Source organism: Ochotona curzoniae, unplaced genomic scaffold (assembly GCF_017591425.1).
Source record: "Ochotona curzoniae isolate NIBS_2020 unplaced genomic scaffold, NIBS_Ocur_1.0 contig_883, whole genome shotgun sequence".
Lineage (NCBI taxonomy): Eukaryota > Metazoa > Chordata > Mammalia > Lagomorpha > Ochotonidae > Ochotona > Ochotona curzoniae.
The window spans coordinates 51040425-51054466 of NW_024466599.1; the positions used below are offsets into that span (position 1 = coordinate 51040425).

Below are 14042 nucleotides of genomic sequence, written 5' to 3' on the forward strand. Positions count from 1 at the left end.
GTGGGGCCCGCGGTGATTGGGCACGGGCGCGGTGCTGCGAGCCTGAGTCGGGCTGCAGGGCCGTGCTGGTTTCACTTCGCTCCGCACCGCCGCTGGGTCAGAGCCTCGTCGGAGCGCCGCCTTCCAACACCGTTGTCGTAGCCGCCGCCACCGGATCGTTAACCCACCCTGCCGGCCCTGCCCCATTTTTGCGGCTAACACCTCTTCGGACTGCCTGCATCGTCCCGATCCCGTCGCCGCAGCCTCGGCGCCTTTCCCTTGACCCACCTCCCCCCAATGTCTGACTCTAATTCTCGAACTGAGAAACGCAAGGTAAATACCCGAATCCCGGGGAAGCGGGCCGGGAACGGATGGAAGACAGGCGCTGGAGCTGGCGCGTTCCCACCCACTGCCCGCTCACGTGCGGGCAGAGACGAGCGTAACCATTCCGCTCAGCGCGGGGCAAGAGGCGGCGATTGGTGATGATCCTGTTTCTTCCCAGGCAGGCCGGCTTTGGGGAAGGGTCGTCGGCGCGGAAACTGCAGGCACTTGTCCAAAGTGCGCCTAGGGACGGGGGTGCGGTGCGCGCGTCTCAGGACCGGACGGGAGAGGCAACGGGTACTCCGGGCGCCAGCCCGGGAACCGGGGTCCACTCCACCGATACCAGCCTGCACGCCCAGCCTGCAAGTCTCGCTGCCCGACCCGATACGTGGCCTGCGGTCAAGTGGCACTGGGTTTCCTTGTGCGTGCGGCCGGTTGCCGAGGCGTTTGGAGACTGCGGTGGGAAGCGGGTTTTTCCTTTTGCTCCTTCACGCCAAGGTTTCGTAGCAGTTGCAGAGTTTCGTCTTATCGGGCACACTTAGGAGTCTCTCTCGGTCTGTGGACGCCCTGCCTACGGTGCTTAGCTGCACGGTTCACGGACAGTGAGCGACCGACGGGGGCCCCTTTACCCCCGGAGCTTTAAGTCCCAGCTAGCCTATATGCCCGGTGCATTGGTCCGGGGCTGTCTTGGCAGTCTGCGCCTGGACAAGCGCAGCTAAACCTGTTCGCGGTACAGACAGGCTGGAGGCGCCGTGAGCTCCAGGTTGTTACTCCTACGGAGGGCGCCGCTGGCTGAGAACTTGTCAGGCGCGGAGGGTCAGGGACATGGGTGTGCTCGCCTGTGGCCGCTCTGAATTTGTGCTGATCCGCTGCGCAGCGGAGCGGAGGGAAGGAAGTTGTTGGAGAGGGAGAGCTGCGGCCGGGCGATCGTTGAGGTCCTCACTCCGATTGGCCTTAACCAAGGCCGGATGGCAGGGCACGGGGTGTGAGGGCGGCCCTGTCGGTCCTGCTTTGTTTTCAGGTGACTAGCAGCGGTGGGGGTGGGCAGCGGGAGCTATGGAGGCGCGCGCGCGGTGTCCGACCGGGCACGAGGGCGGGACGGGGCAGGGAGGCCGGCATAGCCGAGCCCGCGAAGCCTCCACCGAGGCTGTCCCCGCCGCTACCGCCACGGCTGCCGGAGCTGCAGCAGGACGCGAGTTTGTCAACAATCGCCTCGCCTTTGGCGGCCTGACCCGTAGGCGCCGCCTCCGTCGCCGCTGCCGATTGGCTATGGCGCCGGGGAGGTCGGCGGTGCCGGCGGCGGCGGGCGCAGTGCGCGAGGGGAGGAGCGGGAGGAGGCGGAGGATGTTCCCGGCGGCGGCGGCCGGGGCTGCGCGGGCTGGAGGCGCGGCGCGGGCTGGAGGCTCGGCGCGCGGAGCCTTCGGCTACCCGGTGGAGCGCAGCGGCGGCGGCGGGCGGGCGGGAAGGCGCTGCAAGCTCTGCACTGCCCCGGCGGCTCTGAACCCGAGTCCCGGGCTTTGTCTCCAGCACTGCCTTGGCGTGGACGGTCAGGGGGCGCCGAGTCGGCGAAGGGCGCGGGCCGGACGCCGCGGGGCCCGGCCACGGACGCCACGCTCGGAAGGGAAGGGGCGGACGTGAGTTTCGTGTGCCTGCTTTTAGAGTTGGAGGGGTCTTGCTTGCCTGGTTTGCCGAGAGAGCTGTGCAACTTTTGACGCGGGTGCGGGGGACGGCGCCGGGCGGGGAAGCGGTGGTGACGGGGGTGGGGGTGTCCGATCCGAGACGCGCGCCTTGCAGGACGGCCGCGCAGCCGGAGAAGTTCTCTCCGATTCGGTGCGGGCAGCGGGAAGGCACCGCGGCCGCAGAGCGCCGGAGCCCGGCCGAGCCGCGCTCCGAGTTACAAACTCTATTGTGACGCACTTACTACGACTGACGGCCGCTGCCAAAGCTTCTCCAGACTTGCTGCCCTCAGCATTTTCGGCGAACAATGGGGCCGGAGCAGGGAAGGCGGCCAGCCGCCTGCACTCGCTGCTGCATTTGCGCCCGCCCCCGGGCTGCAGCGACGTCTGATCCCGGGAAACCAGAGCCCACTTGGGGAGCCCGCTGGGAGTTTGGGTTGTCTGCTGCAAGGAGCCCAGGCAGGGCTGACTTCAGACAGGTGGCCGCTGTGCGCGCCGGGAGCAAGCGATGGACTGTCGCCGATGCTGGGTTTGGTGGTTGGGCACTGAGTCTCTCTCTCATCCTCCGGATGATCGGAGGTTTGATACCCCTGGTACTTTTTTTTTTCCTTCTCTAGGATCTAATTTGAAAATACTTAAACTTAGAATAACTTTGAATGAGGAAGATGAAAGTTATTATATCTATGATTTTTGCTAAAAATAATTGGAGCCTTTTATTATTATTTGCAGAAAAAAAGACCAAATGGCAAAGCAACCTTCCGATGTATGTTCTGAGTGTGACCGAGAAGGGGGACAGTTGCAGCCCTCTGAGACGCCACGCCATCAGCTCCGACCCGGGGCCCCTAGCTCCCTGCAGTCAGAACCAGAAGGTAATCCGGAAGGTGACCGGTGTTCACACGGCAGCCCGCAGGGCCCGCTGGCGCCAGCGGCCAGCCCCAGCCCGTTTGCTACCAGGTCCCCGCTTTTCATCTTTATGAGAAGATCCTCGCTGCTGTCTCGATCCTCCAGTGGCTATTTCTCTTTTGACACAGACAGGAGCCCGGCACCCATGAGTTGTGACAAATCAACACAAACACCAAGCCCTCCTTGCCAGGCGTTCAACCACTATCTCAGTGCAATGGGTAAGCAATGCCCGGGCAGGAGGAAGTTGGTGTGTGGTTGTTAGAATTATCTATGTCAAGGCTGTGTGGTGTGGCCTTTATTTTAAATGAATTTTTTTTTTTTGAAAGACAGAGATCTTCCCTCTGCTGACACACTCCCCTCCCCACCACCCCCCAGGAGCTCACAACAGCCTGGCCTGCATCAGGCCAAAGTAAGTCAGGAACCAGAAACTTAAGAATTGAAGTCTCTCGCATGGGTGACAGGAACCTAAGTGGTTGAGCCATTCCGTGCTGCCACCAAGCAGGTGCGTTAGCAAGAAGCTGGAATGGGAGGCAATGCTAGGATTTGACCCCAGCACTCTGATCTGAGCATCCCAACCCGGGTTAACTGGTCTGCCCAGTGCCCGCTGGGTGTAGCAGCATTTGACTGTGACAGATTCTTTTAACTGATTTCTTTTATGTTTTGATGGAAATGGAGAATATGTCAAGGAAAATGCCAAAGCCCACACTTTTTTCTGCTACTGTGTATTATAATGAGTTGAGGTTCAGGCACTCACTTTCAGAGTATGAAGCTTGGAGCAACCGTTGCCTCATGCAACTAAAGAGTTACAAATGACCTGTTAACCACCACACTTTGCCTGTGAGTGGTGGCCTGCCTGCTACGGACCTGATCATTACAGGAGCTGGCTTAGGAAGGAGGTGCCACCAGTCGATCATTTTTCAAAAGCAACATTTTAAAAGAGGAAACTAATTTACATTTGCAGTACCAACCTAAAACTATGAAAATGGTTTGTTTTCTGTTCGGGTGCCGCTCTGGGTCTAGAGCTTTGAGAGGGTTGGGTTTGGTACTCATGAGGGTGCGTAAGTTTTTATTTCAGGGGTTAAAGATAGTGTGAGGCTTAGAACCTGGGGTAGTGAATGGGGTGCTCAGAGAGAGAGGTCGGGTCAGCGAAGAGTCTGAAGCTGGCAGAGGGCATGGCGGGTTTGCAAGTGTGTGCCCTTTCCTTGGTTCTGCCCCGATGCTGGCCGTGGAGGTGTGTGGTCTTGGAGTGTTGGCAAGGTAATCGGGGAATGCGGTTTTGCTGCCAGAGATGCTGACCCTGAAGCATCAGGAGCTAATTTAGATCTTGGCAAACCTTGTCCAAGTGAGGCCGAAGCACCTCTCGTCTTGACCTTGAGCCTGTGGGAGTGACTTTGAACAGTTGTAACCTAGGGGAGGCTCAGCTCGCTGTTCATTCTGATGGACAAGATTTGTCTCTTGGTTGGGGGTCACCAAAAATCATGCAGTCGATAACCGATTAGCCAGCCCTGCGTAGTTGAACTAGAAGTTGGTAGTGCTGTTGATTAGGAAGTCCAGGATAGAACTACTCAAGACAGAGACCAAGGAAAGCAAAGTTGTCTCACCTGAATGCTGGAACACAGTGACTAGTGTTGGGCTTGGCGGCAGGCTTCTACTCTGCCTTCAGTCCCTTCACAGGGGGAGAGCAGATGGGGCGAGCCTTTCCCTGGTTTAATACAGAGATGGGAAGAAGCTCGGGAGGGTTTGTTTGTTGCTTGTCAGGGGTTGAGCGTACTGGGGAGATAACAGGCAGAACTGGTGGAACTGCCAATAACTGCACACGTTGGCTGGGCAGCTTCTCTTGAGTACTGAGAAAAGTTTTGGTATCATGATTGATTTTAGTTAGACCATTTCTACTACTCCCAACCCATTTTGATTTTCAAAGTTCTTGGTGCTTCCAGCCATTCTACTTGCACAAGCAGTCTAGTGTATTGTGAACCTACCTACAGTGCTCTTTTTGAAGATAGATGGATAGATTAATTAGAGATAGATAGATATTGTTATTTGAAATGCAGCCCACCCAGTCTGTGGTTTACTACCCATGTGCCTGCAATGGCCAAGGCTGACCAAGGCCAAAGGCAGGAGCCAGGAACATGGTCAAGGTCTTCCATGTCATTTGGACTGTCATCGCTGCCTCCCAGGATTTGCATCAGAAGGAAGCTGGGTCAGGAGCCGGACATCAGACCCAGGCTCTCAGATGGGAATAGGTGCCTCTTAGCCACTAAGGGAAGCATGTACTTCCAGCCCAAGGCCCTCGCTTACTAAGTTGGGAGGGCTTTTGTGTATTTGTGTATTTGAGAGCCTGTGTGGTATGAGAACCCTTTGGAAGCTGTTGCAGTCTACACAGCAGGCCTGTGCGGCAGTCTGCACGTGGTGGGTACTTTGTAGAAGCTGCGGCTTCCTCCTTGCTAAAGGAGTGATCATGGAGTTCACATGCTTGCTTATGTGAAAGGCATAGAGACGGAGAGCTCCCCTCTGCTGGCTCCCTCCCCAGCTGCCTGCCAGCAGTTGGGACCAGACAGGGCCGTGCTAAAGCTGGAGGCTCAGTCCAGATCTCACATGTGGGTGGCAGAGACCCAGCTACTGGTGCCATCACCTGTACATTAGCAGGAAGCAGGTGTTAGGATTGGAGCCAGGACTCGAACCTTTGGACATGGGTGGCAGGCATCCCAAGTGGCTGTATGTCAGACACCCACCCCTCGTGCACTTTGTCATCCAGAGACAGGCGTGAGTACTCTAGTTTTGTGGGATAAAGACTGTTTAGCAAGCTTGTTGAAAGGAAAGCACCTGCTTGAAGTGACAAGCCTATAAGATCACGTTCTTTAGCAATTGTATTTGTGAAGCTATAGCAGTATGTCCTGAGATGTTCTTGTGTAGCGTGAAGCACCTGTCAGCAGACTGATGTGATAACTAAGTTTAACACATAGGATTACATCATCAGTTATAAGGCGTTTGCTTGCTTGATATACCAAGGTCATTTCCAGTGTAGCATTCTTACGAGCTGTACTTGGGGAGAGGATGAGTTGAGTGTGTGCGTGTGGAGTAATTACTAGTGGAAGAGAGGACTGAATTAAATGCAGGGAGTTTATTAAAGCAGAGAGTAAACTTGGTGGTTTTGTACTCTGTCACTTTTTTTTCCTGGCTCTCAATACACTTAGCTCAAGTGCCCAAAGCCCCTTTATGCAGTGTGATAAGTGGTTCTCTTATCTTTCTGTCCTTGTGCACTATTCCTGACTCAACCATATCCATTGAGATCTTCAATGAAGCTTTTGATAGTTTATTGCCAACTATGGTTTCCACAAAGGAGTCTTTATGGCTGGTGGGAGCCCCTGGACCCCAGTGTGAGGTTAGAGTGAGGTTTCCCCTTTGCCAGGGGCTCCTTCCTGCACCAAGAAAGCTTGGGGTGGAGGACAGCAAGTTCCTGCTGCCTTTGTTCTGAGAGTGCCTAACTCGCCAGATGGGTGCTTGCATAGCAGTGTCCTCATGCCGTCTTCCAATGTTTCATTTTTTCCTGAAAGACTGTTTTTCTGAAAACATTTTCTGAGAATGTTGTGAAAACAGAAAACATTTTCTGAAAGCTGTTAGAAAGGCTGTTGTATTCGTTCTGTGGGTAGATAAGTGGTCTTGGAGCTTTGGCAAAACTTTCCCCCAGTTTTTAGTCTCCACTCCCTCTGGGAGGATTAACCTGACAAACAATCTCTCAGTGACACTGATTATTTTTATGAGAATCGCCCGCATGGGGCGGCTTGCTGATGCCTTTCCTCGGGAGAGTTTTGACGCTGTGTGTGTCTTTAAGACAGGCCCTGGTCAACCCCAAAGTGTGGTCAGCATGTCTGGAAGTCAGACTTGACAAAGGCCAGGCTATGGAAGGCTCTTGATCATAGTAAGTGTCTTCTATTTTTTAAATTATTTTTTAAAGATGTATTTATTTGTTTGAGTTAGAGAGAGAGAGATCTTCCATTCTCTGGCTGCCAGAGCTGAGCCAGGAGTTTTTTCTGGTTCTCCCATGTGGGTACAAGGGCCCAGACACTCAAACCATCTTAAGCTGCCTTTGCTGGGCATATCACCAGGGAGCTGGATTGAAGGTAGAGCTGCCAGCGTTCATATGGGTACTCACAGGAGATGCTGGTGTTGCACGTAGCTGTGCCACAGCCTGCCCCTGTCAGTTCCTTAAACTGACTTGCTCAATGGTGCAGTGGGATTTGAGGGTGGGAGTTAGTGACCTTTCATGCCGCCCAGCACCCTGTATAGCCTCCCTGGTAGTGGGGCCAGGTCTGAGCCCTCCTTTGGTCTGTGGTTTCTGTGGTTGCCCTATGGGAGGTTCAAGGTCCTGTAGGATCTTGGGAGCGCTATGCAGAGTGGAGAGGCACAGGGGCTGTTGTAAACCCTTGGGGTTCTGCCGTTTGGCATTTGCGGAGCAGTTGTTTAATGGGGGTCAGAGAAGATAGAACTGTCCCCTGCCTAGCCCCCCTCAATGCCTTTAATCATTGGATCCAGTTGTTAAGTATGTTAGGCAGGAGTGGTAGGACAGGTCCAGCTCAGGGAAGCTGTGTGTGTGTGTGTGTGTGTGTGTGTGTGTGTGTGTGCGCGCTTGCACACGTGTGCCTGCCAAGTGAGACCAGTCAGAATCAACATGCACCATCCACAGCAGCATACACAATATTTTAAAGGTGTAGTGCTTTGAAAGAAGACAGGAACATGCCATGTCTCCCTCATTGTCACGTGGGTCATGTGTTAACACTCACATTTTAGATATATAGATTCAGTCAGGCTTTTCTTGATTGTGGTGATCGCCTTTTGGACGCAAAGTATGTGCAGCTCGGTGCTGTTGGGCACCATCACATGGTTGTGTGACCATCTCTGCCCTCCACATCCAGAGCTAATCTCATCTCAAAAAACTGAAGGTTCCTCTCTGCCTGTTGAACAGCAGTCCCCATGTCCCCCTCTTCACAGACCCTGGGGACAGACTAGCACTCTGCAGCTGGACTCATGTAGCCCTAGTGCATCTGTGGCCGGCTGCTTTCACCGAGTGTCGGGTCCCCACGCTCAGTCATCCCATGGCGGGTGGCACAATGTCCCTTTGCACAGGTCAGGAGGTAGCAGCCTTTGCCATGCGCATGTTGCCTTTGATTTCTCTGATCAACCAACAGTGCACTGTCCAGGCTTCTTGGCTGAAGTTCTCTGAATCCTGGGTGAGCAGTGCCTTCCAGACACCACCTTTGTTCCTGCAGCTGAGCTCGCTGCATCTTATCTTGACCTCCCCTTGTGTGTTAGCACAGGTAGCTTTCCTCATGGAAGGTGAGTAGTGACTCCTCACTATTGCTTTTGCTTGTATCGCCTCTGTAAGATACAGAGAGGATCCTTTCTTTTTAAGAATTATTGATGTATGTATTTTTCTGAGCAGCAGAGACTGCTCTTCCAGCTGGCTTCCTCTCCCAGTGCTTGCAATGACCAGGGTTGGTAGTAGCCCAAAGCGGGGAGCTCATTACTTGGGTTCAGTCCCCCCCATGTGGGTGACAACAACCCATGAACTTGTACCATCATTGCTTGCCTCCCAGAAATAGCGAGAAGCCAGAATCCAGAGCAGAGCCAGACCTCAAACCCAGTTATTCCCATACAGAATGTGGCTGTCCCAAACATGTCCATCTCAGCCGCTGAGAAGCGCCCTCATGAATACAACTAGCTTTATTTTGCTCAGTGCGGTTTCTGTGAGACCCATTTGAGGGGTGTGTGTGTGTGTGTGCGCTTGCACACGGGTATGAGGCTTTTTTTGCTGGCTAACTAGTGTTACCCAGGAGGATTACCACACAAATGGTGTAACCAGCCACAGATGAAGGACACCAAGGCTCCTACAGAGGCTGGGCCCCCTGCCAGCACCACACGTCACCCATGGTTCCCTCCCCACCCACCTCGCCTCGTAGGCTCATGGTTGAGGGTAAGAGCTTCCTGGAAGGGCAGTGGCTGCTGGGAAATCCTGCCCAAACTTTTGTGAGATTAGTTTTTCTTTTTCAGCAGCAGGTGCTTTGAAGTGCAAGTGTGGGATCTGAGCAGTTCCCAGCAGGTCTGGACCATTTTAGCTTCCCACCAGTGATGTGGAGAGGTGCACTTTCTCCACATCCTCACCAGCATTGGGTGTTAGCAGTTTCTTATTTTAGTGTTCTGGCAGGTGTGTGAGCCTGTCTGACTGTAGTTACCATTTGCATCACTCTCATGGCTGGTTCATTTGCATCTGTGTGTGCCCTCAGTGAAGTGGCTCCTCTTGTCTTTGACTCATTTCTAGACTTTTTTTTTCCCCAATTATTTTTATTTGAGAGGTAGACAGAGATCTTGCCTCCTGTGGTTCACTGCTCAGATACCTCCAATAGCCAGAGAACTTCATCCAAGTCCCTCACATGGGCGGCAGGGACCCAAATATTTGAGCCGTCACCTGCTATCTCCCAGGATGTGTGTCAGCAGGTAGCTCTGTTGAAAGCAGAGGAGCTGCAGTTCAACCAGGAGCTCTGATCTGGGATACGGATCCAGGATATGGTATCCTAAACCAAGGCTTGATCACTGTTCCAATGTCTGTCCCAGATTTTTAACCCATTTTTTTTTTTTGGTTTTGTTTTTATTGCTAAATTGCAGGAGCTCCTTGAATATTCTAGGTTCAAGGCTTGGACTGTTGATAGCAGATTTATTTGCAAATATTTGCTTTCCAATCTGTTGCTTATCTTTTTGCCCTCTTCATTCCTCGTCGTTAAGAAGTCTCATTTTAACATGATTTTACAAAACAAGAGTTTTTAATGTTTTAACAAGAATATCCAATTTTGTTTATTTGCTTATTTGTTTGTTGAGAAGCAGGGAGAGAGAAGGATGGATAGCTGCCGTCCACTAGCCCACTCTCTAAATGCCCACAGCAGCTGGGACTGAACCAGGACGAAGCTGTGAGCTTGGGACACAACCCAGGGCTCTGTGGATGAGAGCGACTTCATCACTCGCACCATCACCGCTGCCTTCTGTGGTCCACATGATCAGAAGCTGGCAGCAGGACTGGAGCCAGTGTCAAACCCAGACACCATGACTATGCACCACGGATGTCTAAGCCGCCAGGGCAAAAGCCTGTATCCCAGTGTTTTCAGTTTTAATCAGGTCCCACGGCTTCATTTTTTCTTTGATGGATCATGCTTTCAGGGTGAACTCTCTGAACGCTTTCACCTGGTCATGGGTTCCAGAGATTTGCTCCTGAAAGTATTCAAAGTATTGTATTTAGATTTGTGATTCATGGTCACGAATGTGCAAGTTGTGACATTTAGACCAGTGTTTCCTGATTTTTGATTGTGGATGCCTGTTATGTAGCACTGTTTGTTGAAAAGGTTTTTTCCCTCTACCTTGCTTGTGCCCCAGACTCACTCTGCAGCTGTAGGGTCTGTGGCCGAGTTCCCTGTTGTGCTCCCTGGACCCCTGTAATCCCTGCCATACCACATAATCTTAATTTGTGGAGTAGAGTGATTCCTCAGGCTTTATTCTTTGCATTCAAAACCTTTTCAGCCCATGTCCTGTTCCTTGTCTTGGAAACTTTGAAATAAGCTTGTCTGTGCCCACAAAAGCCCTTGCTGAGATTTTGATAGGAGTTTCCTTAAAGCTGTAGATTGGTTGGGCCGACTTGATGCCATCTTTATGCTGCTGAGCCTTCTGGTCCACGAACAGGTGCATGTCTCCATGCAGCCATCCAGCCCTGCTTGGCTTTCCTTTGTTAGTGCTGGGTCGTTTGGGGCATGCACGTTGTACAGATGTTATTTTTGTTCTGTACCAAAAGTGTGCGGAAGATTCCAATTTGTGATCTTTGAACTTTTACCAGGGTGCAAAAATGGACACATGTACAATGGGAACCAAACTCTAAATGCGGGATTTTGATGTTTCCACAGCTCACCTAGGGGGTGCACTCCTCTCACGATGCTAGCCAGTGAAAGCCACAGCTCGCACTCAGCCCCACCAGCATTGGGGAAATGACCGACACTCCAGGGTGCCATGTGGCTCAGCCAGGATGTCTTGTGTATGTAGGTGTATTTATAGGCATTTTAAAATACTTTCAACTTCCTGGGAGTTTACTGGGATAAGATCCCATGGTAAAGCAAAGAACATCAGTATTTGCTTTACCATGGAGCAGTATTTAAAAGAAAAAAATATATATATATAGTTTAGGTATATAGTTTATTTATTTGAAAGGCAGGAAGAGAGATTGAGTTCTCATAAGCCAGGAACCAGGAATTCCATCCAGGTTTCCCATATGTGTATCAGGGACCGGGTACTTGGGCCACATTCACTGGCTTCCCGGGTGTATTAGCTGGGGGTTGGATTGGAAGTGATATAGTCAGGTCTCATATCATCATGCCTGTGGCATTGCAGGTGGCAGCTTACCAGCTGTGCCACAGAGCTGGTCCATCTTGGTAGTATTGTATTATTTTAAAGACTTATTTATCCATTTGACAGGCAAAGTTACAAAGAGAGAGAGATTTTCTCTTTGCTGGTCTACTCCCTAGATGGTTGCAAGAGTCAAGGCTGGGCCAGGAAAAGGGCAAGAATCAGGAACTTCATCTGGGTCCCCCTCACGTGGGTGGCAGAGTTTGAAACTTTTAGACCACCTTCTTCTAGGCCAGTAACAAGGAACTGCATTGGAAGTGGATCAGCCAGGACATGAACTGGCACCCATGTAAGATGCCAGCATGCAGGTGGCAGCTTTAACCACTGTGTCACAATGCTGGCTCTGGAGGAGCCACTTTCTTTTCTTATTTCTGCCTTAGAGTTTAGTATATAGAAGTATATACTGTGTGAGTGTGTGCGTTAATCTTGTTTTGTGCAGCCTTGCTGAATTCATTAATTTCTGCAGGAGACCTAGGTAGTCATAAACTCTACAAACAAGGAGCTTTCTGATGTCTCTTTTTCTCACCCTGTCACACTGGGTTGAACTTCTAGTACCTACCTCCAATGGAAATGGTATAAGCAGGTGTTTGTGCCTTGTTCATCTTGCGGCAAAGACTTTCTGCCTTCCTTCATTATCTATGGTGTCAGCTGTGGGCATTGTCTAAGTGCTCTTAAAAAAGGTGAAGCCGTGCTTTGTTCCTACGTTGCTGAGAGTTCTCCCTGAGTTAGGTGGGTGGTAGATTTTATCACATCTTTATTCTGTACCTGTGGATAGGGTGATGAGATTTTCCTTATGTCAGCCTGTTGACCATGGCATTGATGAGACCGCTTGGGTGATCCCTGCTTTTGTGGTGTGTAACTGCACAGACACTGCTAAGTGGGTTCGCTGATACTCTGTTGTCAGTGCATGGGCCTAAGTAACTGTTGCCTTTTAAGACTGTCAGATTTCAACATTGGCCTCAACAGCTTCCTTCTGTTCCCCAGAAGAGGTTGTGTAAAGTTGGTGTTGGTTCTTTGAGTGCTTGGTAGAATGCCGTAGCAAAACCATCCAGACTGAAAGGTTACAAGTTAAGCACTGTCTATTTGACCTTCGTTGAATCTTGGTAGCTTGTGATTTTCAAAGAATTGATGAATTCCTTCAAACTTGTTAAATTGATGGATATGAAAAATAATATCCGTTACCTTCCCTGTTACTCCTTACATAGAAGGGGCGTCTGTTGTGGCTCCGCTTTGTTTCTGATATTGCTCATGTGAGTCCTTTTTCATCCTATGAGCCTTTTAGAAGTTCATCAGCTTTACGGAATTTTGTGTAGGAGCTCTGTGTGCATTCCGTTGCTTTCCTATTTTCTGTTTTCGTTGTGTCTTACTTCTCTCTTGTCTCATATTTTTATGTTCTTTTCCAGTTTCTTGAGCTAGGACTTTAACATAGCGTCTTGTGTGTGTTCCTCTGTTGCAAGCATTCAGGGATGGAAGCTTCCTTTTCAGTTGTGCTTGATGTCGCAGCCCCCATGTTTAGGCATGCAGAGTTTTCACCAAGTTGTGTGCTTTTCTTTGTCGTTTCCTTTGAGAGATCGTGTGGAGCCCTGGGCTCCTTAGAACGTGGTGTTCCAGTGTTGTCCTCTTGCCTTCCTGTTACTGCTTTCTTGTTGGATTCCATGGTGGTCAGAGAGCAGATGCCGCAATTTCAGTTCTTTTGCATTTGTTGAGGTTTGTTTGGCAGCTCAGATGTGGTATGGTGTGCTTATTCTGCTGCTGGTGGGCGTGTGCATTGAAATCGTGTGTGTCAGTAGATCTCACGAGAGAGTTGTGTTGTTCATTTCCTCTGCATCGTGTCTGGTGTCAGCTGAGAACAGGGTGTTCAGACACCGACTGTCAGGGGTGGGTTTGCCGGTTTCTCCTGTCTTGTCTCTCTTAGGTTGCCTCCCAGGGTGCTGCTGTTGGGGTCTGCGCAGTGAGATTCACTGTGTTACACTGACCTTTTGTTGTTGCTGTAAAGGCAGTGTATCGGATGATGATACAACTAAATTTTTTAAATTGATGTGTTAATACATATATAATAAATCTATCCTTTCCTTTTCTGCATCTAGGCTTGCATGTTGTAGCCATAGCTTTTTTTTTCTATACAATATATATTGACATAAAGTTTTCTTAAATGGTGTGTTTATACAGTTCACAGGGTAATTACACGAACTGGCCATCTTGTTATGCTTCCTGTACTTTTTAAAAATTTCTCTTGAATATTATTCAGGATTGCATCTGGATTTGTTGCCAGTTGATTTGTTGGTATTTGCACTATCATATCAATGTCAATGGTGCCAGCATTTTATGACTTGGTAACTGTGTTGTGGGAACGTTGCTTTCTTGAGGTCCCTTGGCCCAGCTCCCTTTTCCTTGTATGGTTGGGCTAACTTACCTATGCACATGTCGAGTCCCGATTGGCTTGTGCAGTGGTTTTGGCTTCAGCCATTCAGGGGGCCTTACAACACTGTGGGTTCACTGGGTATGTTCACCCGCTGCTCTGCCTGTTCCCACTCTCCAGCAGCAGCTCTGCCAGCGACAAACTCCTCCTAGCTCTTTATTTCCAATCCATTCCAGAAGGGACCTGACACCAGAGAGAGGCTGCAGCGTGCAGCTTTCTCCCTGTGTTTGGAAAGTGTGTCTCTTCTTTCTGGCCGCCATGATTTGAGAGAAGCAGTCTATACTCTGATGGGAATTGGTTGTCTGTAA

At 50.8% G+C, this 14042-nt stretch overlaps 1 protein-coding gene across 3 annotated transcripts in view; it reads left to right on the forward strand.

Annotated features, from left to right (window-relative positions):
- Positions 1 to 79: 79 nt before the first annotated feature.
- The window catches only part of BCL2L11 (BCL2 like 11), a 44964-nt gene continuing 31001 nt past the window's right edge, over positions 80 to 14042 (forward strand). The window contains exons 1-3 of one of the 3 annotated variants that reach the window (XM_040993520.1): positions 82 to 312; positions 2706 to 2845; positions 3008 to 3097. In XM_040993520.1, the coding sequence (XP_040849454.1) occupies positions 2719 to 2845; positions 3008 to 3097 (217 nt within the window). In that variant the 5' untranslated portion in view covers positions 82 to 312; positions 2706 to 2718. Of the gene's footprint in view, positions 313 to 2705; positions 3098 to 14042 lie in introns of all 3 variants that reach the window. The other 2 variants (XM_040993519.1, XM_040993521.1) reach the window with 2 other exon arrangements.